Source organism: Nesoenas mayeri (genome assembly GCF_963082525.1).
Source record: "Nesoenas mayeri genome assembly, chromosome: 1".
Classification (NCBI taxonomy): Eukaryota; Metazoa; Chordata; class Aves; order Columbiformes; family Columbidae; genus Nesoenas; species Nesoenas mayeri.
The window spans coordinates 129778121-129804381 of NC_137541.1; the positions used below are offsets into that span (position 1 = coordinate 129778121).

At 49.0% G+C, this 26261-nt stretch overlaps 1 protein-coding gene across 1 annotated transcript in view; it reads left to right on the forward strand.

The window, feature by feature from the left end:
• Window positions 1-7434: 7434 nt before the first annotated feature.
• The window catches only part of IGSF3 (immunoglobulin superfamily member 3), a gene marked incomplete at its 3' end in the record, with an annotated part of 101907 nt that continues 83080 nt past the window's right edge, over window positions 7435-26261 (forward strand). Inside the window, exon 1 of the mRNA XM_080352911.1 lies at window positions 7435-8243. Coding sequence (XP_080209037.1) covers window positions 8201-8243 — 43 coding nt within the window. The 5' untranslated portion in view covers window positions 7435-8200. The remainder of the gene's footprint in view (window positions 8244-26261) is intronic.

A 26261-nucleotide genomic window follows, 5' to 3' on the forward strand; every position in this document is an offset into this window, starting at 1 on the left:
AGTTGCCTCTTCTCCCAGCTTTGCCCTCACCTGGCTCATCCCCAGCAATGCAGCTGCTGCTGGGGCAGGAGGCAGAGCGTGGTGAGGACAGCAGCAGAAGGCTGTCTGGGCTCCCTCCTCCCCATGGCCACAGCCTCTAAGAAGAAGTGACAGGGTGCAGGGTAGGGGTGACACCGAACAAGCTTACAGACAAAATAAATTATTTTTTTCCCCATTCTTGAGCAGCAAATATCATGTCACTCATGCGGCAGAGGAGCTCTTCTCTGCACACAAGTGAATGGCATCGCGAACTGAAGAATCGGCACAAAACGGTGCCAGCTGTTGGCATTTCATGGGCATGTTGCTGGCAGGCTCAGCCCAGAGGACCAAGGAATGGCAGCATGGACCATTCACCTCCCCCAGGCATGATGCCTCTGGGGGTGCAAGATATTGTCAGGTGGGCAAGATGGAATGCAGTGAACCAAGGTCACCCCTGGTCCATACTGAAACTGGTGGTAATGGTAAAAGAGGAGCGGCAGAGAGGTACTCCTGGTTCTCCAGAAAGGGTGTTTGACTCCATTTTCTTCTGGAGGTGTAGGTTCAATTATCTGTCTGTTCTATTGTTGTAAGGGTGGTGCAGGGATGCTTGGACAACCTCCTACCTACAGCTCACCACAAGGAGAAGAGGCAGCGTTTGCTCTGAGAGTGCACTAATTTAAAATACCTGTTTGCAGCGCTAATGCACAAAACCTGTTGCCTCCCTTGGGAGACTCTGGGAGCTAAAAAGTCAGAGGCAATGAGTCATTTGCAGTGTAGCAGAGAAGATATTTGTTGCCTGCTTGTGTTGCAGGCAGGTATCTGGCTTGTCTGTGCTGTGTGCTTTTGGCTTGGGTTGGAAGCAAGATAGCGAAGTCTCCTGTGTTTGGGAATGCTGACCCCATGAAGGTGTGCTGCTTGGAGTGGGCAGTAAAAAGCTGAGGGGGAAAGCAAACAAGCCAGCAGAGGGGATGAACAGGGAAACAAGTCTAGTAATTTAACATTCAGGAACCTCTATAGAAGGTGAGACTCCTGGGCTTTCATTCCTGCTGTCATGAATATTTTAGGGTTTATATAATGATTCTTGAATGTGAAATGCAAAAAACAATCCTCGGAGTAAGGGCATGGCGTCCTGCACTTCTCCCTCCCAGATGAGTCCCAAATAATTTGGTTATTACATAAAGGTGACCAACACCCACAGCAAAATGCAAGCAGAATTGCTGCCGTCTTCCAATTCCAGCTGCTATCTTGCTGTAAGGCCAATACTGCAAGAGGTATGAGTTGGCTTCAATCACATAAGCGAAGGTGTGGACTTTGAAACCTAATGATTACGTATTTCTTACAGAGTAACAATCAAAGTGCTTATCATAGCTAACCGGATGAAAGAAATGTTTTATGATAAATGACAGCAGCTGAGAGACTGCTTTTTTTTTTTTTTGTACAGTTGCCTGGGACTGTTTAGAAAGAGTGCAGACACACCCAGAATCTCACATTGTTAGACAGGGCCAGAAAATAGATTTTCTTTCTTCAAAATGATTCTGTGGAAAAATGTGAAGTGCAACCAGAAGCTGAAAATGTTGTGGGATGGGAGGCTAAAAGTGTATTTGACAAAGGTGATTTTTTAATTTTCTTTTTACTGCTGAAACACCCATTTTTTTGCTGGCTGCCACTGAAAAATGTTGATAACATAAATGTCCATTTGCCCACTTTTCTATGCTACTTTTCTTCCCAGTGGGGAAGAAAACAAAGATAAACTGCTGCTCCATCAGTAATCATGTGGCTTGCAGTCAATCTTTTACTCACTTGCCTTATTCTGGCACACGCTAAAAGCATGAGGAGGTCTGAATTAACCTGCAAAACATCACAAAACTTGAGCTTCATTTTTGTAGGTAGGATGAGAAAGCAGAAAAACGATGTGTTCATTCCTGCGTGTACTTCAGCCAGAGCCTTAGGAAGCTGGGAAGGTCCCAGCAGCAGCTGCAGGTCCGGCTGGCCAGAGCAGCAGAGCCTACAGCAGCTTGCCCAGGAGCGCCTGGGGCTTTGCCTGTGTCAGCTGTGCTTAATGAGCCCAGTCCTCTTGGCACCACAGGGCTCCCTGCCCCTGTAATTTGCGTGTGCCCGTGTCAGGACCAAGACATTTTACCACTGCGGTATAGAAGAACAGTCTTATGGACTGCTTTCTGCCCGCTCTTAGCAGATGTGCCACGCAACAGCTGAACTCGCGAAACACAGTGTTTGAGAATTAAACTGGGAACAAAGGAAGATTCGTGCTATTCTAACTCTTCGCTCTCGAGCCACGTTGCGCTGCCCCTCCAGCTGTGTGTGGAAGGGACAAGCAGGAGGATAATCCGCAGCTTTCTAGAAAGGGTTTGAAGCCAGAGGTGACCGACAGCCCAGCCCTGCAGCACCAGCCCTCTCTCCTGCATTGGCTTTGGCCAGCCCCGGAGCGAGCCAGCAGGGATGTCGGAGAAGGTGGGAGCACTGTGGATATCTAGTCAGGTAGCTGCCTTGCCTCTGGCCTTCTTCATCTTCAGGAAACATCTTTTGCTTTGCGCATACTCCAAAGCTTGAAGCTGCTTCATGTTCCTCAGCGAGGTGTTTCCCTAATGTCATTTCCCAAGCTGGTAGTGCAATGTTTTTCCTTGCAGACAGATCGTAACCTCAGGCAGACCGCAACTTCAGGCGTGGGTACGTTTATGAAAAGATTGGCAGAGTCTTCTGTCAAGCAATAGTTAAAAGAAAATCTGCAAAGGGATTAGCTGCCATATACTCTGGGGCTTGCTGACAGATGTCCTGAAAATCTGGAAATGTGTTGATCTATCTCTACACAGGCTTTTTTTTTTTTTTGTTCTGCCTCCTTCTCCCTCTCCTCATCCCTCTACCCAGGGCACAAAAATGGGAATTCCTTCATATCCCTTTGCTGCCTGAGAACTGCCTTGGTGCCATTCGTGGACTGGCATACTGGTCCTGGGATGCAGTCTAGGGTGAGCTAGACCCAAAACCTTAGTCTAGTTACAGATGTCAGCTTCTCTGCAATGGCAGCACTGCTGCTTTGTGCCAGGGCAGTTAGGATTTTCTCTCTGTTTCAACTGCAACCTCCCAGCTCATTTTAAAGGAGCTTAAATGTTGGCCATTAAATATAAATATCTTCTTTTTCCTCTGGGCGAAACTGATGTTCAAAACTTTGCAGTGTAAATAAGGTCTGGAGAAAATGTTTTAGGCAATGTTTCAGTCAAACTAAATGGCTTGGGTCCTTCCTCTCCACTTTAGCCTGGAGCTCTAGGAGTGTCTCCTCTCCCCTTCATAATGTGGCAGAGGAGCTTTGACCTGATTGTGACCTTCCTCAAACACATCTTCAGGCTTGGAGTAGCCAGAAGACCCCGAGTTCTGTGGATTGTGTTATGTGATCCTGGGTGAATCAAATACGACATTTTTTTAAGTGCTTTCTGTTTCTGGATGGTTTGGTTCTGATTGCTCAATTTGAAACACTCAGGTAGCCTCTGAGAGGAGGGGGATGTGGATTCACACTCCCCGCTCTCTGAGCCATATATACAGCCTTTTAAACTGTTCTCCAGCTCTGGCTGGAGTCACTGCCCTCAGAGAGGTAGTCACTCCTGCAACTGCAGTTGAATCTCCCCCTCATCCTTTTGCCCATGTCTCTTTTCCTCTTGTACAGGAAGGAAATTGCTCCTCCTGACATGAAGAAGACTATGGAGCCTCCTATCTTGCGGAAAACAAGATTGGGGCTTGCCTTGCTTGGTTGAGCCCGGTCCCCTTTTTGCTATACTCACCTTTAGCCATGCAGGTTACTGCCTGCTCCAAAAACTAAAGGCTGCAAATCTGTCTTGTGCCTGGTTCCCTCTCCTGACTGATGATGAGAGGACTGGGATAAATACCCACAGGGTCCAGCACTTGAGGGTGTGCAGTGTTTTGTCCTGAAGAAGGACCAGCATTCTTATTTCATAACGTACATATGTTGCATTTCTGCCAAACTTCTTTTGTTTGAGGGCCAGACACTAGTATAACTTCACGCTTCATCTGTGGGTCACGGGAAGGCTTTGCACATGGGGCGAGCAGCATATTCGGAGTCTGGATGTTGATGTCACTTTGCTCCCCTAGGGCCAAGGATGCAGCTCTCAGTCACGGCTGTTGTATTACAGCAGCCTCTGGCAGCCCAGAGCTTTGGGAAACATCTACCCTGATGGCTCTCGGCCACACAGCAGCCACCCAGTCTTGACTGAGCTGCAGGTACGTGTTGGTTGAGCTTCTCCTGCCCAATGGGAAGCATCTGTGACTTGGTGTGAGCACAGAGCAGCTGAGCAAACGGCAGCCGGCAGGATGGTTCCCCCTTCGCCCCAAGAGTGAGTTGCCGCTGTCCGGCTCCTGCCCCTGCCTGCGGAGGCGAGCGATGGGGAAGCAAGCCCGAGCAGACCGCTGGCAGCAACTGAGCAACAAGAAAGACAGCAGTGTGGGTTGTGACCTAATGTGTATATCATCAGCATCGCTTGAGTCACGCCCGTCTGCCTCCAGCTATTACAGCCATCCTGCTGCCAAAGAGCAACCGCGTGGCCCGACCAAAATGATGTGGCTGCTGCTGAGGACGGCGCTCCTGAGTGACTCAGTTGTGCTGGGAGTGCAAGGAAGCCCAGATTTATCTTCCTGGAAAGCTACTTCACAGCAACCTCGTGCTTGAAACGGTTTTGTCTTCGAGGTGACTGTGGTGTTTGTTCCCATTCGGCTGCGTGAATAAGCCACATGGACAGACAGACAAACGGCCACAGGAGTCAGAGCCCCACCGCAGGAGCTTGAAAAGCTGGAGCCAAGCCCAAGGGAGGGCTGGCTGCCTCCCCAGGTTTGAGAAAGCCGCCCTGCCTGGGCCTCAGTTTCCCCACTGATGCAGGAGCGAGGCCAATGTTCTCCCCAGAAGACCAGAGAGTGTTTGTGACGTCCTCTGGAGAAGGGCGCTCTCGTGAACACCAAACTATTTTTGTTATTGGGGTCAGGGAGGAGAACACGCACAAAGGTGATGAAGTTTTTGAAACACAGGTTCCCATTAATAGTCTTTAGCACACACAGTTCTTATTATAATCTAATTTGACTGGAATTGGATTAATCTTATAATGCTCTAATGTCATTTCCATGGTCTTTTTATATTTTTATTGTTACTATGCATTAATGCAATACCCTGTAAGAGCTCTGAGAAGAGGATGTGAATGTTTAGTGAATCTCTGATAACATTTTTACAGGGCGTTTTTATGTTTCTGTTAGGCTTGTACGCTGTAAAGTCACACAGTGCCTAGAAATAGCAAGAATGCACCCAAATTCACTTTGAATTGACTTGTTGACAGGCTTCACTGGCAAAAGCAATGCATTCAGAGCCAAGAAACAAAGTGTCTGCTCCTAGCTTGTCCCTGACCTGCGCCAGGACCTCACTTGAATCATGCTAGTGTTTTCGTCCTCATCTCTTCAGGTGGAGATGGATATCATTTCTTAATTCAGGAATGTAGTGGGTTCATAGTCTATATCCCTTGCCATCTAGAAATGCTTTCTTGTATCACCAAGCTTTAACGCTTCCTTTTTATTGAGTTTATCCTGAAAAAAATGTGTTTTCCTGCCTGTGCCCTGTATTTCTTAATTTTCCTTTCTTTTTCTTTCCCTGTTAGTTATTTCTCTAGTTATACATCTTTTGAAGCATTAGAATAATTGATCTTTATCCTGCATCCATTTAAAGATACTGGAAGTTTCCTACAAAGTAGCCCTATAGTGCTTGCTCTAAATATTCATAGGCTGGTCCATGAGGACTTCTAATAGGAGACCGCACGTGAAAAATATTGAGCAAGCTGAGTGATATTATACTGGATGACGTTTCAGCCCTCAAATCACCTAAGAGAAAAGGCAAATGGACTGGTATTTCCTACCAACTCTTATCATCACCTCTGTTCCTTTTCCATGTCTCACTTGAAGGCAGTCTTGATGTAATTAAAGCTTATGGGCCAAAGTGTGAGTTTCATTTTCACTGCAAATACAATGCTAACCCTTTCTCTCCCACATGTCTCCAATTATTCTCTTCTTTGGCTCCTCTGTGCAGAGAGCATGACAAAGCTGCAAATTAAACCTCCCACTCTGAAAATGGCACAGCTTAACATTATTAGCCTGCAGAAACAGAATTTGCTGGGTCACTAGGAGCTGGCTATCAATGCATCTGCCACAACAGCCGTGTTGGGAAGCAAGTCCATATGGTAATACAGACAGATTCTGCAGCTTCTGACTTCTGATGGGTACAGCTTCTAAGGACTCAGAATAACAGAATGGTTTGGGTTCGAAGGAACCTTAAAGATCATCTAGTTCCAACCCCCCTGCCATGGGCAGGGACACCTTCCACTAGACCAGGTTGCTCAAACCCCTGTCCAAACTGGCCTTGAACACTTCCAGGGATGGGACATCCACAGCTTCTCTGGGCAGCCTTTTCCAGTGTCTCACAACCTTCATGGTGAAGAATTTCTTCCACATACCTAATCTAAATCTCCCCTCCTTCAGTTGAAACCCATTACCACTTGTTATATCCCTACATGCCCTTGTAAAAACTCCCTCTCCAGCTTTCTTGTAGGCCACCTTTAGGAAGGCTGCTGTGAGGCCGTCGCAAAGACTTCTCCAGGCTGAACAACCCTAACTCTTCCAGCCTGTCTTCACAGGAGAGGTGTTCCAGCCCTATGATCATCTGCATGGCCCTTTTCCGGATTTGATCCAACAGGTCACTGTCTTTACGTTGGGGGCCCCAGAGCTGAATGCAGGACTCCAGGTGGGGTCTCACAAGAGCAGAGTAGATGGGGGGAATCCCCTCCCTTCACTGGGGACTCTGAGTTCAGGCAGAAGTGTCTCCTGCAAAGGGTCCTTGCAGGATCAGAGCACTAAGAGGGTACCTCACTCTGCTGTTGCTGTCACTTCTGGCATCTATTGAGCTAACATGCAACTGGGGGTTCCATTTGCAAACGTCCATTTGGTACGTTTGAACATCTGCACCCTTGAGAAGGGTTTTCTCATTCAGCTTTTATTTACAAACAACATAAAACCCAGTCCCCAGTGTTGCCATATTTATGCATTTCAGTGTTTCCTGGATGTACTTTAGATGCATTTCTGGCGTTGACACATTGTATTGTTGATTGCCTGGGCAGTATCCCAAGTGCAGCAATGCCTGCACATGGGGAGGGCTCATATCTGGCAACCGAGCATTAATACCAGCCCTGGATTGGGGTCTCGGTATCAGTGCATCACAGTGGAATAGTCACGAGTTGGTCGAAACTTGGGAAGTCCGGCTGTTATTTTTGGTTTGCATGGGAACAAAAGGGAGCATTTATGCCATTTCCCAGCAATCCAGGTTTCCGAGGAGCGCCCGAGGACTCCCTTCTTCCCTTAAAACAAAGGAACCCGTTTTATCCCCGCGCTCTTTTAGGACCCTGGCTTCACCCCGGCCTCGCAGACCCAGGCCACGACCCTCCAAAACCCACGCTCCGCAGCGCCCTCTCCGACCCCCGCCCCCGCGGCGCCCACACGCCGGGACATCCCCGGCCCTGCCCGGCTCCGCGGCCGCGCAGCGCGCCCTACCCGCCGACCGGGGGCTGCCCGCCTCCCCCGCCCGCCGCCGGGGGGAGCGGGCGGTGGCGGGGCGGGCCGGGGGAGGAGTTTGGCGGCGCGGAGGAAGCGCCGGGCACCCCGCGGCGGCGGCGACAGCGCCGTGCGAGCCGGCGTGCGAGCGAGCGGGCGGGCGGGCAGGTGAGGGCGGCGGGCCGGGGCAAGCCGGGGAGCGCGGCGCCCCCTTTATTTTTATAACTTTTAGGGTGAGATCTTTTTGTTGTTGTTTCGTGCACACCCGCCCGCCCATTTTTTTCTATTTTTTTTTTCCTGCGCTGCGGACGAGACGATTTCTCCCTCGCCTCCCGCCTCTGCCCCAGGAGCCGTCGGCGCGGAGCGGCGGCGGGGAGCGAAGCGGAGCGGCGGGGCGGGGAGGCGCGGCGGCTGCCCCGCTGCGGGGGCGATGCCCCCGCCTGCCTTGGCGCCTCCCCGTGCCGGCCCCGCCACCTTCCCTTTGTGCCGCCGGGCCCGGCGCGACGCCTGCCCCGGGAGCCGGCGCCCCGCGGCGCCCCGCGGCGGGAGGTAAGGGCGGCCGCCGCCCCGCTCCCCGGCAGCCATGCGGACCCTGCGGCCGCAGCTGGCCTCCCTGCTGCTCCTCGGTAAGTGCCGGCCGCCGGCGGGGGCCGGACGGGACGGGACGGGGGTCCCCCGGGCGGGGCGGGACGGGACGGGACGGGACCCACGGCGGATGCCCTCCTTCGCAAGGCTCCCGGGAGGGTCATTCCCTATCAGCGCTTTCCCCCAGGAGTTGTCAGTGCCCGCGCTGTTCTACGGTCGGAGGGAGGAGGGGAAATAAAAAAATAAATAGATATATATATAAAAAAAAATCAGGGTTTAATCTCCACCTGCGATACCCCGCTGACCATCCTCGCCGGGGCGCGGCGCGGGGTCCAGCCGGGGCGTGGGGGTTAGGGAACGGAGGGGACGGCACCTCCTCCGGCATCAACTTGGGAAGGCGAGCGGTCTGACAGGGGGCTACTCCGTGCTGGGGTCAGGGGACGCGTCTCAGAGGGGGAATCGTAATGGGTAGGGAGTTACGGGTCGGCGTTGAGCTTTTTGCACAATGAAGGCAGATAAAATGCCTGGGATAAGGTAGGCTGCAGAAACAAAGTCCCCTTCTCTCTCGAAGAGTGCGTTGAAACGTAGAGGGAAGGCAGTTCCTGCTGTCGTAAAATGCAATTTTATTGCTTTGTGCTGTTTCTCCAAACTCCTCCTGGCGTCCCTTCTCTCTCTGCTTTGCGGGTTGTACCCTATAAACCGTTAAACGTGTGTGGTTTTGTCCCGTCCCACACGTGCCTGCCCAGGGGGTGACTGTACGCAGTTCTGTAAAGTCCTTTGAGTCCACACTGCTGGGTTAGAGATGTTGTAGCAATGCAAGGTCCTTTCCTACAAATTTGGGAAAAGCAGAATGCAAGACAATTAAAATGCCTCTTATGGTGTTTGTGGCAACCCGTGTGCCTGGCTTAGTACTGATGAGTTGATAGGAACGTTTGTGGAAAATACAGTACGGCACGTTCATGCTGCTTTCTGCCTGTGTATGTACAGAGTAATCTCGGAATTGTTTTGATCTGCCTTTTCATTGGTAAGATTTTCTGCTGGCATTAATGCTGTTGAGGGAAGAAGCAGCAAGGCTGGCAATTTTACTCTCTTGAGAATTGTCACATTCCTGCTCTGCCAATTTGGGAATGTTTTTATTTGAATTGCAGTCCTGTGTCCATGTCTCTAATTTGCGTGTCTGTGTGGTTTTTCATGCACTCTCTCTGTCTTCGGGAAAGAGAGAGATGACTCTTTGAAATGGTTTTGGAGGAGGTTCAAACTTCCCTTGGCCAGTAGCTTTTTTCTTTGGGTTCCCTGAAAAAAAAGCCATCTTAAAGCTGAGTTTATCCAGGGCGACTTTGCTCAGGCAGTCTGTTGTAGCCTGCAAGATGGGTGTAGACAAACGGCAATCGCATGCTGTCGTGGCTTTGCATGCCTAGTTTCTGCCGTTGAAGAACAATAACACCGTTCTGGATTAAGTCTTCCTAATATGGAGTGAGCGAACGAGCGGCCGGTGTCCTGCACGCCGCTCCGAAGTGCTCCCAGCTAATGTAGCGCTGTATCAGCAGAGGGCATCGTCCTGCCAATGGGCTCCCGCAACGGGGAAGAAGAAGTGGGACCCCCAGGGCTGTGCTGGACACCCCTTGTGGGGGCTGACCAGGCATGTGGCTGGCTGCCAGGGCTGTCCTGGCTCTCTGTTTGCAGGAGCTGGCTTTCTGGGCTTGTCCTAAAACTGGCTGTAAGGTACCTTCTCCCTCCCCAGGGGATGAACTGCGAGATGTCTTCCATCACCTGGAGAACTGGTTGCTTTTCAGTGGTCCACAAATCCCTTGGACTCATCTAGTTTCTAAAAACATTCTGCTGACCTTGTGTTAAACGCAAGGCAGTTTTTAACTGTAAGAAGCGTACCACGTGCATGCTTGGAGTTAGTTTTCTTCTGGTGTTTTTAACCTGGATTTCTTCAGACAGTTGATCTGCATTTGCCCAGCTGCTGGCTTTAACAAAATTGGGCATATGTGACTGTGCCTCAAAGCCTTGAGTTGCACGAAAGTTGCTTTTTGAAAACTGAGACGTCATTTGACTTAGTGGGGAAGTGGCTGGAGTAAAAAGCCTTATTTTGTAACATAGATCTCTGACTGACTAGAAAAAGACTGTTGCATTCAAAACAAGTAATGTTAATGCTAGAATATATGGATAAGGTACTATGGGTTGAGTATGCAGAAAAAGAAATGCAACTCAATTTTTTCCTTATCCTTTTGGAAACTCATTAGAACTGCTGAAGGAACAATCGTGGTTATGGAAAGAGCCGGTGGATGATTTAATGTAATGTATCAGACATTAACTAGCTACCAGAATCCAAGGAACTGCAAAACCAGGATTTGAAAACCCACATCTGGCATGTGGGTGTAACATTTGTAGATCTCTGCTGTTTTTTCCCCTGTTGCTGCAGTGTTTGTTACAGGGTTCTTTAAACAAGTGGCACTTCATCACAGCAAGTACAAAATGGGAAAATAGAGCAAGTGCTGTAAATAATCCTCATGCAGCGATGAGACCATTAATACTTGTGCCAGCCCGTGCTAATCCTATGTGTAGTTGCAAGATTTACCTTCTTTTTTTGCAGGGATGCAAAGTCTGATACTCCTCATATTTATAGTGTAATATATAGGAAACACAATAGGCTTCTGGGGAATGCTGAATTCATTCATGTCGGTGACTGGTTTATGAATAGTTCTGCTTTTGAGTCTCCTGCAGTCTCCAGAATACCACCTGTGAATGCAATTTACAGCTCTTTGTGTTCAAACATTGCATATGTATATATGTACATAGACTCATTACCCTCTTCCTCTCTCTATTCATGCATAGTAATTGGTGATTTATTTGCGATTCCTAGAGGGGAGTAGAGCCTGCACAACGTCTTGAATCTGCAGCTCACTTGTAAATGGCATGTTGGAGTGAAATAATGATGCAGAGGCGACTCTTGGAGAATGCAGGGATGATCTTAAAGGCCTGTCGTCTGGTGGAGAAGGAGTGCTGGCTGGGGAGCAGCAGCGTGCAGTTGCCTGACGCTCAGTTCTGCTGTCGCACCCGCCTGCTCTGCTGCTGCCTGCCCAGGCACAGGGGCTGGAGGGGGCAGTGGCTGAAACACAAGCCTGGATGCTGATAGAGCTTAGGGTTGCTTGGCTGAAGGGGAACAGACGGAGAGAACGGCAGAGTGGGTGTTTGCACACACAGGGTTTGGGGTGGTTTTTGTTTACTGAAGCTAGCGGCCCGGGAGTGTTGCTGGCGCCTCATCTGCTCCTCGATGCGTTGTTAGCAACAGTGGCCAAGATCGTGATTTCTCCATCTGCGTCTGCCCAAAGTGCTCCGCCGCGAGCTCCGTTTTGCAAGCCGGTTGTGCCACTGCCACCCCTGTCTTTGCTGCCTCTAGGTCACCCTGGTGTGCACCGATCCCGTGGGCCAGGGTGGGCTGTGTTTGGGGAACATGCCGGGCAGGGGCTCTGCTGATGGCCACGGCCATCACCTCGTTTCTGAGTGAGGTTCGGCTGGGGCTCTCTAGGTTGCCCGAGCCTGGTGGGAGGCTGCCTCGCTGCACCCTGACGCCCTGTCGGTGCCGGGCTGGCAGGCTCCACTCTTGTGCATCCTTCAAATGTAATTCTTTGTGAGGAGACTCCCTCTCTGCAGCCTTTGCCAGACTGGCCGACATCCTGAGGCTCCTGCAAATCCTGTTTATTTACACAGGAGGTTTTGGTTTATGCGAATTGTCGTCTTTTAGTTGACCTTCCGTCAAGTTAGATGTCTTTATTAAAGCAGTTTTTATTGTAAATCGAATGTGTGTTTGGAACACTTTTACCAGACCCATTATATAAAGTGAAAGGCAGAATAAACAGTGCAGCAGACCACAGGGAGGGGGCCAGGAGAGAGAGGGTCACAAGGAGCTTGGGAAGGGAGAGCATCACTTCTGTGGTGGAAGGCTTGCCGAATTTTTTTAACTGGGGAACTGCCTTTCTTTTTTTGTTAATTCTTTCAAAGTGCTTCCTTTTGATCTCTCTTGGCTTCTTTCTTACCCCTACAAAATCAGTCATGGATTCAGCCATGGTCTTAAAGGTTATACAGTCTAGTATGAAGCCAGAGATGTTTCAGTTGCTTTAGTTCAAATGAATCAGAGTGCTACAACCTGAAAGAGTGCTCCTTGCAGTCTGATGGTTAGCAAGCTGCAGACCCTGCCAAAAAAACTTCCAGCACCAAGAAAATTGCTTGAAAAGAAGGGGGAAGCTTTTCAAGCACAATTGGATTTTCTTCTTGTTGATAAGGTTCCTCTGCTCATGATTTGACTTGTCTACTGGTATCAAGGACGTTTAGGCCCTCCAGCCAGTGTCTGGAAAACTGCAGTACTGTGATTTGCCTCTGGCTTTTAAGATGCTAAATAGTCCTTAATGATAACCTGCTAAATTGGTTTCCACTCCGTTTTTGTATTGGCATCTCTTTCCTAGTCTTATAAAATCCTCTTAAGGAACAGTTCTCTGGTTAAATGTTAGGAGACATTTAGCATCTGTTTCTTATCAGCTATGGAGCGGCTAAAATGGAGCCTTTCCTGACAAAGAGGGGTTTGCTCAAATTGTGAGGCAAAGAAATTGAGTCTGCAGCTGCCTTCGGTGGGTCTAAGATGTCTGCATGTGTATTTGTCATTTCCAGCTCTAACCTGTTGCTCACCCTGTCTCCATCAGTGTACTAAGAACATGTTTCCAATGATGTATGTTAGTAAGCTTTTTGTCGTTAAGAGGTTTAATTAGCAAATGGCAATGAGACGAGAGGAAATCTTGCCTTTCTAAGCTGCCGCTAAAGTCACATTTCAATAAGTAATTGAACATGAGCACAAAAACAGACCATCTCAGCTAAGTGATGGGAAGCTTTTCTCAAAAACAGAGAGGCTTTGACACTCAGTACTGTTGCTGCACAGTATTTGTACAAATGCTAAAAAGCAGTGCTGCTCCTGAAAGGAGTTGTTCCAGGCTGGTTCCTGCCCAGTGTATGGGGGTTGAAGGTGCAGGTCAGGGTACTCACGTGAGGAACTGTTTGGAAGGACTAGCTTGGTCTGAAAACTAACTTGGCAAAACCAGTAGATACATAGAGGGATTGGGGGACTTGTCTGACTTGAAAGTAGATCCATTTTTCACGTCCTGCAGATGTTTATGGAGGCCCAAGGGAAGGGGGGTTGGTCCTGGGGAGGCTCTCTGAACTGTTCCCAGCTCCTGACAGAGGCTGCCAGCCCTGCCCAGCATTCTGTTTAATCTGCAGTTTCTGGCTGAAGCCGCTGCCTGTACCCTCCTGTGGCTTCTTCTTTCCGATTTTACCCCACTGCTGGTGGTTCCTTGGTGTTTCCAGGTCCATTTCCCACTCTTGTTGGGCAATGATCCACAGGGAAGGAAGAACTGTCAAGTGGAGGAGTGGGGAAAAGATGAGCCAGGGGAAAGCACTAGGAGGAGAAGGAAAGTAGAGAACTCAGCTGATAAAATGATAGATGAGAACAGGCTCTGGAAGATGGATCTAATGAAATGCTAGGTTTTCCACCACACCCATAGCTTTTAAAGCCTCAAAGGCTCCAGAGTATTAAAAAAAAATGGAGATAGTGAGGATCCATCTGTATTTGTTCTCTTGTTCCTGAACAGTGTACTTACCCCCGCTCTTGGCTGACTTCTTTCCTTCCAAGCTTTTGATTCCATTTGGGACTTGAAAAATCATCTAGAGCTTCTCCTGTCTCTTCTGATCTTATTCAGGCATAAGACTTTGCCAGTCAGGAAGGGCTGAGGCTGCTGCTGAAGCGCAGGAGATTCCTGCGCAGTTTCTGGCAACAAAATTGGTCCCATCGGGACAGCAGAAACCATCCGGATCCAGAGCGTATGCCACAGAGCAGCTGCATGGCCATTAGCACCATCGAGTGTTACTCTAATGCTGATTGTTCAATTTAGTGTTCTGGGTTTTCTTCTTCTGACCCTTGCAAAACTGCTCATCAGGGTCTGACGTGGTTGGAGGTGATTTTGATGTACAGGTGTTGTGGCAGTTCTAAGTTTTGTTTTGTTTCAACTGGTGGCACAAGTCTGGAATAGGTGTTGTTCACCAGGTGTTCCCTACTTCACACAGAAAAGCAGATAGCTTCGCTTCCCAGCAAATGCTTTCCCCTCTGAAGTAATTGTGATTACAGGGGAATAGCGGGGAATGGGTGATACATCTAGGTGTTTTGGGATTTTTTTTTGTTTGTTTGCTATCTTGTTGGTTGTTTTTCCCTCTCTGCTGCATCCCTGATCTCTCTGCCTGAGGCACACTGTCACTTTTATGGCTTTTGGGCTTTGTATGGAAGTTGATAAGCTTGTTCAAGGGAGCTGGGAGCACAGTGTGAGGTAGGTGTGGTTTTTGATGGACTCTGTAGCACTAAGTGTCTGTCCTGCATTTGAGAGGAGCTTGGCACTGAGCCAGCGTGATGTGTGAAATGGATGATTTTGAGGCCCTTAGAGAAATGGAAACTTGTATGTGAGATACTGAGCTCCTGGAAAGCAAACAGTATCTGTTTACCTCTCAGGGAAATAAGGGCTCTGGTCTCTCATTAGAGCATGGGTATCAGGATTAGCCTGCTTAGATAAATTGAGATTTTGACTTCTGGGATGAAACTTTCTGTCTCCATGCAGCACCATCACCAGGGCCACAGGAATCCTCCAAATCTCTCTGAAAGCGTAGCTAGAGCTTGAGTAAGAGCCACAGGAGAAGGCAGGTGCTTGTTGCCAAAAGTCGTGCAGAAGCTCTTTACTCCAGAAAACCGTATTGCTGGAATCTGGCACTTATTAACTCAAGTTACCCAGTACCTAGGATCTAGCCAAAGGGCTGTGGCTGGCTGCCAGGCTGAAATTACCCACCTGGGTGTCAGGCCCTGTTGATTCCTTCTTACTAGCTTGAAATAGGAGCTCCCAATGAACATGTGTGCCAGCCCTTCTTCTAGTCATGTTTCTTCTTACAGCTTTGTAAAGTGTTCAAGGTAATTATAGTACTTACTAATATTTATTCCCTTCTAAGCAATTATCTCAATGCATTTATCTCTGGTGTGCTTTCAAAGTACTCTACCCCTTCTCACTGTATCATTTCATCTCATCTCCCCAGCTCAGTGCTTGCTGCTCCCACCCTGCTCACACAATCCTTGGTCCTCAGCTTCCTCCCCCTCCTGAATATGCTGTCAAGCTTTGCTTTCCCCTCCTAGATCTTCCTGTACCCTGTCTTCCCACTCTGCTGTCTAATCCCATTACAGAGGAGGGATGTTTGCTCCGTCTTGCAGGGGATGATTGTTTAACCACCCCACCAGGTGCTAAGGCGCTTTGCAGTGAAGGGCATGGATACCAAGAAACCCCAGGCTGGCGCCGTGCCATCTCCCAGCTTTCTGCTGACTGCTTGTGGCCTGCAGACAATATCTTCAGGGCTCCTGCTGAAGGGTTTGACCTTTATGCCTGCGGTGTTATCCGGCGCCTGCAGCAGGAGTCACAGCATGCAAATTCCAAGTGCTTTCTTCTGACTTGTGGTATAATTGCGGGCAAGTCGCTCTGTCTCTGCTCTCAGTTCCTTAAAGAGATGTCATGGGATTTTATTTCTTTTTTTTTTTTTTTTTGAGGAAAAGTGCAGTGTTAGGGCTGAGGTTTTGCTTGCTGTTGTTAAGCAAGCAGGCTGCTTTTTTCTTATACATGTTGGGAGCGTAGCGTGTAAGAGATTGTTATGCCCTGATTGATTTCACTCTTGGTGTTAGGAGAAGAAGAAAATTGATTTTTACTTTGAGCTCGGTGGTGTTACTTACCTGGACAAGCTCTCTCGCTTATCCTGTGTCAATGGGACCAGCCTCTCCTTGTCACTCAGTTACGCTCGTGGGGCACAGCTCCCGTGACTGTAACTTGGAGCTGATGTGATTCATTCCAGCCGTCAGTGTTACAGCAGCACAGTTAATCTATGGGTCACTGGCATGTAAGGAGCTGTTACGTCTAATCAGTCCCATGCCATGAGCTAGTCGGCAGTTAAATCTAATCCAGAGTGTGTAGCTGCCAAATGCTTTAAGTTGCCAAGCACTTGTTCCTTTCTGCTGTAAATAAGGCAGAGTTGAACAAGATCAGCTTCAAGTGCCCTGCCTGCAAGCAGGAATCCAGAGTTCAGCCTGAGGTGCCTGTGTTGCAGAGGGGAAGAGGTTGTCCAGAGTCTGAAGGGCTGCAAGCTGGGTGTAAATCTGCCTGCTCATCTTCATATGTATATATCAAAACACCTTCCTTTTTCTCGTCTCAAATTGCTTTTCCTCCCATACCCTTTCCCTTGCCTAGGTGTAAGGGGAGGTGTGTTCAGTGGTGGCCTCTTAGGTACTGCCATTGTCATTACAGTGTAGAGGTACCCTGTCTGCATTTTTGCATGTGTTTTAAGTCTCGCCTGAGAAGCCTGGTTTTGTTTTGTTCTTTCCTCATTTCTGCTGCTCTTACATCCCATCCACTCCTCTTGATTTTTCCACGTGTGGCCTTCAGGGTCCCTTTGCAGCCACGTTAGCCCCTTTGCCCTCCATAGCGAGAGATCTCCCGTAATGCACTAGGACGTACATCTCCTGCTGCTGAAGGTGGCAGAGGTGAGGCTAAAAACTTGCTCCCACTGCAATTTTCTTTGCCTTTGTGGAGCAAGTCATGGGAGATCATCCCATTTATCTTTTAAATGGAATAACTTTGCCAAAGTAAAGGATGAACACTGCCAGTTGCTATGCACATGGGTGTGCTATTGGTTTGCTTTGGCTTGAGTGCTCTTGGGGAGCTTGGCAGAGGACTGTTGCTGCCCTGTGACCACAATGCAAAGGAAGGGTAGCGTTTACTGCATCAGTTACTTGAATTTGTGCCTCGCCCTGGTGCTTGGGCTGACATTTTTTTAAGCCTTTGCAGAGGAAAAGATGGCAGTGAACATGTGGTGGGAAGGAGGCTGGTTTACTCCTGTTGTCATCATGTGGCCATGCCACATGAGACAGCCCTGAGGTCCGTGGGATGGCAGCGAGCAGGCAAGGGGTCCAGGAGCCGTGCCTTGGAGAGGTCTGTCGCCTCTTCTCAGAGACATGCCCATGGCTGGTGCCACCCTGCTTCTCCCGTCTCTCATCTGGATCGCGAAGCAGTGTAGCTCAGCCTGTCCCTGTCTTTCACCTGGCTTGTTTTGGGCGACGATGTAGGGATGAGAGTGTGAGCAAGGATTTACTGTGCATCGAATACCTGGTAGCTGCTCTAGCAGATCCACAGGGATACATTACTAAAAGCATCCTAATTATCTCGACGTAATGGGCTTGAGCCTTGGGAACCTGCTTGCAGGGCAGGGCAGCCCAGGACTTTGCACTTGGCTCCTGGAAGAGGAGGGCTGGGCTTCCAGCAGGGGTCAGAGCAAGCAGCAGGAGGTGGCTTTTTGGGGTGCCAGCAGGTACCCTTCCCTCTGTGAGAAGTAGCTGGAGGGGAGCCATACACAGGGCTTTGGCATGGCAGAGGAATGACTTGAGAGGCTTGGCCAAGCACCAACTACCGCTGTTACCTCGGAAATGTAGATTACCAGCGGCTGCAGCTATGTGGAGGCCAACTAAGTCCCTAAAGAGATTTAATCCGAGGAAAGGGCGGTTTTCTTTAGGGAGGCATCTGGGTGTTGGTGGAGGAGAGGGAGATGTGCAGAGCAGCGTGGCTGTAGCCGAGGCCGGCTGTCTCTACACTCGGCCACTGGCAGCATATGCGAGAGGGAGAGGTGCTGGGGGACACAACTCCCACCCCAGCTGCAGGAGCCGTGCCCAGCTCTGCTGCTCCCACGTCTTCTAACCACTGCTGCTCCTGAGGTGACAACATCCAGCTTCCTCCTTCAGGTGCTGGCGGTGGCCTGGAAAAAGAGGTAGACTGTTTCTTGCCTGCCAAAGTGCTGGAAGCAGGAGTTGTGCGAGAAGGGAGGGTTCATCAGTCCTGGAAGTTGCCAGTGAAGGCATGGAGACCCCTGAGATGGGTGGGGGTGAAGAGGAAGGGGTAGAAATAAGGGTGGGAGACAGCAGGAATCCAGTTTTCCAATACATGATCCTGTAAGTGCTGTGGTAGAGATTCTCTGTAGTTACTGGGGTGATCAGCATCAATTTCTAAATCGTTCTGAGTACATGCATGCCAGGCTTGAGTGTGGGTAGGGTGAAGCGAGGCTTCTGGGGAAGTATGTTAGTGGGAGGCCAAAAATAAATTATCAAAAGAAAGAATTGAGAAATTAACAAAGCTAAATGGATGCATGCAGTTCTAAGAAAAGGGTGTCATATTTAAAAGCATATTTTTGAAAACCCATTTTCTTAGTCATCTTACAGATAACTTTGCTATTTTTACCTTCTTTGCTCTGATGACACTTTGCTGTCTATATAACAGGTTTAGCATCTGCATTCTCTTCTGGTGTACAGGCAAAATGTATTTGCTAATTTTGAGTTGGCTCTGTAGAATTGTTATACCTCTTGGCTGTGATATAAATAAAATACTGTCCTTAAAACTATTTTAAATGAGCATAGCTGGCATTATTTCCCTTCTAACCTTTTTTTTTTTTAAAAAAAAACCAACCCATCTCCCATGTCTGCAATCAAATTTGAATAGAGAATATATTCCCTTGCTGGTTTAAGTGTAATAAAGGCTGTGCCCTCAGCTTCCCCAAACAGAAAAGTACTAATGTTTGGGTTAAGCACAGTAATCTACTGGGGAATGACTGCAGGATTTGCAGATTTTTATTTCTATGTGTTTGCTGGGACTGTGGCATTGCTAGCACGTTGCTCACAAATGGTATCTTAGATTACCTCTCTTGCAGGCAGCAAGATTTGCATCTTGCCATTCCTATTTGATCGGCAAGTGGTGATGAGAGCTGTATACTCGAGTTCAGATTTTCTGAGCAGCAGTCTGCAATCATTAGGACAGTGCTTAGACCCCAGAGGCTTTTTCCATGTTTTCATCCTGTTTCGGTAACTGTGTGTCTTGTTATCTTGTTCCTGAATATTTTCTCTTGTAAGAGGAGACTGTTTGTTGCAGCTGTTAAACCTCAAATGTCTTGAATCTCCCTTAGGGAAGAGGAGGAAGAGTTCCTGAGGTTTCTGCATAAGTAGACTGTGGAAATACCTACGTGTCTTTCCCAGGTATACAGCCAGGAGGTGTTTTTGGTGCTGCCCTAACCAGTTGATGAATTCTGGCTGGTTCTCGCTCACTTGCTGTGTTGAAGGGACTTAGTAAAGGAGCTGGAGTTTCTTTTCTCTTTGGCATGTAATGGTACTGGATGCCTCTGGTTGCTTTTGTCAGAGCAGTGTAGCTAGGAGGTGTCAGAGGAAATTATGGATGTTTGTTTGGTCTCCTGGCTGGGTATAAGGATGTGAGTTTTAGTGAAATGCGCATTGAATAAACATTGTCTAAATCTCCTAGGATGCGAGCTGCCTGGAAACTGGAGTCAGGAGCCGTGCTTATCTTCATGACAGTATTTGAAAAAAAAGAAGTTTGTATAAGAGTTTTGCACCCTACGTTTGGTTTCCATTGGTTCAATGATTTGTAATCTTCCTTCTTATGTTCCCTTTAAGGCCAGCCAGATGACCTTAAGAGAGAATTTTGGGAGAAAAATTCTCCAAAGCCTGTATTCCCACCAGAGTTCCTTCTTTCCCCCACTTCCATGGTGCCCATGGCTAACCCAGGCCCAGGCATGACCCATTGCTGTACTAACATTTGGGGATCATTCCCTGGGCTTGCCAGAGCCCCTCGGTCCCACCTTGGGAGGGGGGTTGTGTCCAATTCGTGGCACCTTGCCAGGCGGCAGCACACAGACTGGGCCCGGCCCTGGCAGCAGCCCAGCAAAGCTGGAGCAGCCACGGTATGGCAGCCTGGCCTCCTCCCGGCTACGGTCACCACTTTGCGTGGTCACTGTTGAAATTTTCTCCTTTTAGGCTCCTGCAGGGTGCTCAGGGGAGGATGTGCGGCCATGCTTTGCGTATGTTTTACTGGTATGGGAAACATTAATTTTTAAAAAGAAACCGCAAGCACGCAGCCCCTATCTCTGTGACAGCAGCGGTCTCAGTAGCTGTTTTGTCTCACCCTGTGATGTGCTTGACCCCCATGTCCCCGCACCCATGCCTGTTTGCAGGCATGCACCTCAAATGCAGGCGGGCCTTGAAGGGGCCTCCCACCACGCTGGGCAGCATCTGCAGTGGCACAGCAGCCAGCATGGAGCACAGGCGCCCTGGCTAGCCGTGCCTGCCCCATATGTTGGGATCCTGGTCACCCTTTTAGCCTGGGCGCAGCAGAACAGATGTCTGACTTCATCATGCCATCATGGCTGCAAAATGCAGGCTGCAAAACTTATGTCAGTGCTGCTGTCTCTGGCTGTAAATCAGCCCCCTGGGGTACAGAGCCATTTGGGAAAGGCAGCCCTCAACACCGGGCGGGGTATGAGAAGGGGGCTGCTGCTGGCATGGGGTGCATGCACAGCCATCCTGCCATGATCGTGGCCCCCTTCCTGCCTTAATGTGAGAGAAAATTCAGTGCCTTCCCATTCATGGCCTGGCTTGAGAAAGGAAATCTGGGGCAAGGTGCGCTGTGGTCCTTTCACCCCCACTGCCCTCTGGACTGTCCTCCCTCCTCAGGGGAGACCCAGGGGATGCCATGGTGGCAGGAGGCCCTGGCAGGAGAGGCACCAGGTGCCATGGGACTTGGTGGGGAGCAGGCAGCTGTGGTGGAGCTGGGGGTACCTCCATGGCCTGGGGTGGCTGAAGCTTTGGGCAACCGGGGTGGCTTTCACATGCTTTGGGATGTTTACTGGGAGCAGCCTCATGCCAGCGGTGCTCTTGCCTTGCCTTGCGAGCTTGTGCGGGGCGTTTAATTTTGGCTCTGTGTCTGGAGCTGGTATGTCATAGCCGCCGTGGTCAGACACTCACAAAACTGTGCTTTAATGCAACCAGTGTCAACCCTTACTACTTGCAGTCCGCTACAGTAAACTGAGGAGCCAGGATGGAATCAGCAGCTCCTTTGGGCTTGTTTTTCTCTGCTTCCAGGCTCTGCCTTCCTGGCCCTCCCTGCCTCCTCCCATCTTTACACGGGTCTCCTCCAGCTCTGTCAGCCCCCGACAGGTCTGCAGCATGCATGGTATTGTGGTGTGGTCGATGTGTCTGCTCAACTTGCAGCAGTCAGTCGCTGTAAAGGCTTATAATCAGTGTAAAATCTCTGGGGCGCAGCTATTTACAGAAAAAAAACCCCACCCTTTCAGTCTTGCATCAAACAAGAGTTTTATTCTCATTAATTGAATTTCTCTAGAGTCTGATAACTTGGGCATGTTGAAATCAGATAAATAAAAAGCCTCCCTCCCTGGTAGCTATGTAAGCCTTTCCTTAACTCCATGATCAGAAGGGACTAGGCTCTGCTAAGTAAGCAGCTGAAGATCAAAACTTCTGCATACATCTGCTCATTGGGGAGTGAAGGCAAGAAGATGCTAAGGGTGGTGTATTGACAGAGAAAGGGTTTGATTGGGAAAGATTTTTTTGTTTAGTGACAAATGCTGTTTAGTCACCTTCAGATGCATTAGTCTGTGTCTATAAACTGGGATTGTGCTTTCTTCAGACAAACCTGCAGCCCTACAAAGGGGCAAGTTGGCTCTTGCTGAAGTTGGGGCATGCCTTTGGAGCATCTCTAGGGCCACACTGCCACATGTCCTCCCGTGGGTGTCCACACGCATTGCTCTGGGAGGCAGGAAGGTGTTTGGACTTGTGCCAACGTGTGGTGATGCTGAGCTGATGATCTTCAAAAAAATCCAACCTGCAGCATTTTTCAGGCTCTACACATCAAGTGAGACTTGTGGTCATTAAGGTCATGTCCCTTTCTCCATCACATCTCTGGTGTGTAGTTCTTGTCTCGGTGCCAAAGGCTGGGACACCTCTTGTTCAGCAAGTGCTGTTGCCTAGTTCAGGGTCCTTCCTCCCCATGTTTATATCACCCATGCCATAACAAGATATCTGGCTTGCCAGCCAAGCTCTCTCGCTTGCTAATGCCACTCTCCCACTTTGGGGTCTTTTCTGCTTTCCCCCTCCTCTGCCACCCTTGGTGCCACCTTTCTTCTTGCACCTTGGATTTGGATTTCCCTCCACCTCTCTTCTTTTGTCAGTATTTGTGTCTCGTAGCTGTTTACACCATTGATGCAGTGGCATCTGCCCCTACCCCCCAGGACACTTTTTCCACCCTCTCTCCCATCTCCCAGCCCTACCATCTGCTGCCTCTGCTCCTGCTGTCATGAGGTGCTGCACTGCCAGCATGAATCCCCCGACCGCACCGACTCATCTCAGAGAATGATCAGCTCCTTCCCTCTGCCTTGTTCCTCATGAATGCTTTTACTTCTCCTGCTTCACAATATGGTCGCGAACAATACTTTCCCCTCTCAGCCTGGACAGCCCCTTCTCTACCTTCACATTTGCTCCTCAGACCTCAGCAACTTTTTGTACAAAGAGGACTGGCATACGAACAAGGGCCTGCCTTTACCTGGCGGTTTGCCCTGTGTTCCCCTCCATGCTTTTCACAATGGTAGATTTTCTAATCTTTTTGCTTGCCTTAAGGGTCCCAGCTCATTTTCCCTTGTCTCTGTGGTTTGCTTTGCTACTCGTAGCTTCCCCTCTCTCAATCCAAAGCTGCTTTATCCCCTCCTCCTTCAGCAGCTGCTCTGTCCTGTGCAAACCCCTTGGGATGCGCTGTCTGGAGCTCTTGCCTCCCAGCTTTCTGCCAGTTTAGTCTGTCTCTGTGATTTACTTCGCAAGGGTTTTCTTAACAGCCCCCACTGCTCTATGTCTCAGTCATGCTCCAGCGTTACCTTCCTTGGCTTAGCAAGTGCCCTTGCAATGGCCAGTTTTGGTCTCTTTCTGGAGCGGTTTCCTCAGAGTCCTGTTGTCTTTGCCTTCCCCTGCCTCTCTGACAGAGCTCTTCTTACATCCTCATGAGTATACCATGCTCAGCTTCAGGGTCTGTTTTTTTTATGGCTACAAGAGGCTCTTTCTGTGACCCTGTCCACCGCTTCCTATAGTCTCTGCCTCTTGGTAATTTTATCCGCTAATAAGAATTGGACTAGCCTCTCTCTGTTGATGTAATGAATTCATACTTCTGTTCAAATTAAAATCTTGACCTCTATCTCTGGCGCTTACTTATGTGCATGTTCACCTGAGTCTTCTTGCTTAAGAAGTGTAAGCTGCAGCACTTCCTATCCATCTCTGCCTCTGCAATTTGTTCAGGCTTTTTTGTCTGCTCATTCCGCTGAACTCTCAGATTAATTCCTCCTCTTCTGCCTTGCCAAATACAAGGTACTTGTCTTCCCTTCGAAAGCCCTTCTTAGCGCTGTTCTACCTTGTCTTTTCTAGTGCTTTTTCTCTCTGTGTGGTTTTCAGTTCCCAGCCTCAGCCTCTCGTTGGGTTTCTTCAGGCTGGGTTTTCAGAGCAGGATGGATTACCTGATTGTGCTGCCTCATCTGCCACCATTCCCCGGATAACCGGGTAGCCCTTTGGCCAGTTTCACACAAATTTGGTGGGAGCAGAGAGCTTGGAGATAAACGAGTTCCTGCAAGTCTTGTGGAGTGTAGGTAGCCCAGTCGGGGAGGTGGCACGGGATGGAAGGAGGCCGTTTTCTTCAAGGGCTCTAGCAGTGCCTCCAAATGACTCTGCCAGCTGAAGGAGAAGCTTCAGCTGAAGCTTGCAGTGAAGTCATTAGTCTCAGAGACAGCCTCCCTCCTGAAGGCAGGGAAAGCTAGGCTTCATTAAGTCTGCTACTCTTAGCGCTGTTTTTTAACAATGGTGGCTCAGAGCTCTTTTATTTTCTTCTGTGTGTTTGGGAGTAACCTGCAGCAAGCACCTGCAGCCCTGCTTCCCCTGATGCTTTGCCGCAAGGCCTGTTAGAGACTCACTCACCATCAGGGTCTCCCAGTGGAGAGAGACCATGGTGCTCCCTCACTCTGCCTTGCTCCCTCCCGCTCCCTGGTGTCTCTTCCCCATCTGCTGCCTGTCTGAGGTGCCGCCTCACAGCACTGCTGAGCTGGTGGAATATCCCAGCTGCTAATGAAAAGGGTTCTTTGCCCCTGTCCCCGAACCCCAAAGAAAAAAGTGTTCACGCTGTCTCAGTGGAAGCAAGTAACTCTTCCTTTGTGTCATTCTTTTTTCAGCTCACTATGGGGGTCAAGCATGGGGAGAGGAGTGCGTATGTTGCTAGGAATAAAGTGAGTGGGAAAGTGAGACTTCTTTTTTTCCATGGCAGCTGGTATCTAGATCAGCTTAAGTGCAATTGTGAAACCACATTTCTAGACTGAATTTCCTCAGATGAGTGTGCTTCTGCTGCACTTTTGTCTGTAGGGAAGCTGGCACATTGAGGCTGCTCTGAGTAGGTGCTTGGCACTGAGCTAAGGTAAATAAGAGCCTATAACAGCAACGAATGCAGTCCTGTTGGAGTGTCCTTCACAGAATAGTTGAGGTTGGAAGGGACCTCTGGAGGTCACCTGGTCCAACCCCACTGCTCAAGCAGGTACATCTAGAGCAGGTTGCTCAGGATCATGTCCAGACAGCTTTTGAATATTTCCACAGATGAAAACTTCATAACATCCTTGGGCAGCCTGTGCCCATGTGCAGTCACTCGTCACATTTAAAAAAAAAAGAAGTGTTTTTCTGGTGTTTTCCAGCTGGTCAGTCACCCCGATGCATGGTGGTGTTCCTACCCAGGGAGGAGAATCGCATCTGATTGTCCTCCTTACTGATTGGTAATAGTATTGTGTTATGAATGTGCATAGAGGGAATGATTGTACTTTGTCCCTCCCAGACTGGAAGTAATAGTAACATAAATGCTTCTGCATCTTTTTTTCTCTTGTTTTGTTTTCTGTTCCAAATACCAGAAAGCACCTGTCCTCCCATTTGAAATGGGAGCCTTGGTAATTTGGTGACAACTGCTGATAGTCTCTGTAGCATGTCAAACTAATAAATTACAGTGTAAGGAGATGAAGAGTTCTGACATCTTAATTAGCAAAAAGAGGCAGCAGGTAGCTGAAGAATCTCCCTGCATCTGTGTATCTTTTTCAGGGATGGTGTCTAACTGAATCACAGAGGTTTTTGAGGGGCAGCTTCTTGCTGGTGCTTAGTGAAGTGAAGAGAAACCAGAAGAATTTGGGAGGGAAATGGAAACTGTCTGCTGTTGTACTGCCATGCTTTTTATTCTTGTGATCCTTTATGGTGGGGTGGGAGAATTGTTTTAGAGAAATGCATGCTTTTAACCAGTACACTTGACTTCAGGGCTAACTTAATTTGCTGTTTACCTGAGAGCTCTTTCTGCTGAAGAGGAGGTGCAAGATGGCAGCTTTTGCCTTGCAAATTGGATGTTCTCTTATGCTAATAACTGTGGCTGAGGGGCACAAATGCTTCTTTAGCATGCCAGAAGGAAGCGGGAGAGATGGCTGGTGCCTGCATTCATTCATTCCTAGATACTACACTTTAGAACTTTTTACAGTGCCACTTTTGCAGAACTGTGTGCCCCAAATGAGGTGGGGAGCAGGTGCAGTGCCCATGCCAAAGGATACAGCTGGAGTGCTGGAGGAACAGTGGGTTTTGGGAGGCAAGGAGAGGTGTGCAGCAGGGCAGTTTGTCATCAGCTCTTCAAACCTGTCCATATCTTGCAGATTATTAAGTCTCTCTCTTTAAAAAGCAGACAATTTGAGGTTAAGCAATTCACAAATGGCTACCTGAGGGTGCGGATTTGGAGGTTGGAAAGGAGGTGCTCTGGCTCTGGCCAGAAGAAAAAGCATGCAAGTAGAGGTCCCAGAGAAAGTCAGGGTGCTGAATTCCCAAATGTCATCCTTACCAGAGATGGGGAAAGCCTGGAGTCACTTGGAGCACGGGGAGGGGAACGAAGCCAAATAAGCAACTTCCGGGAGTATAGAAAGATGGGCCAAAACACTGAAGTTTCTCTTTGGAGGTAAAGGAAGGCACTTGTGTGTGCTCCTTCCCTCCATTTTTTTCAAATGAAGACAGCAAGAAGCTTTGCATTTCTTCAGGAAAAGCATATTTG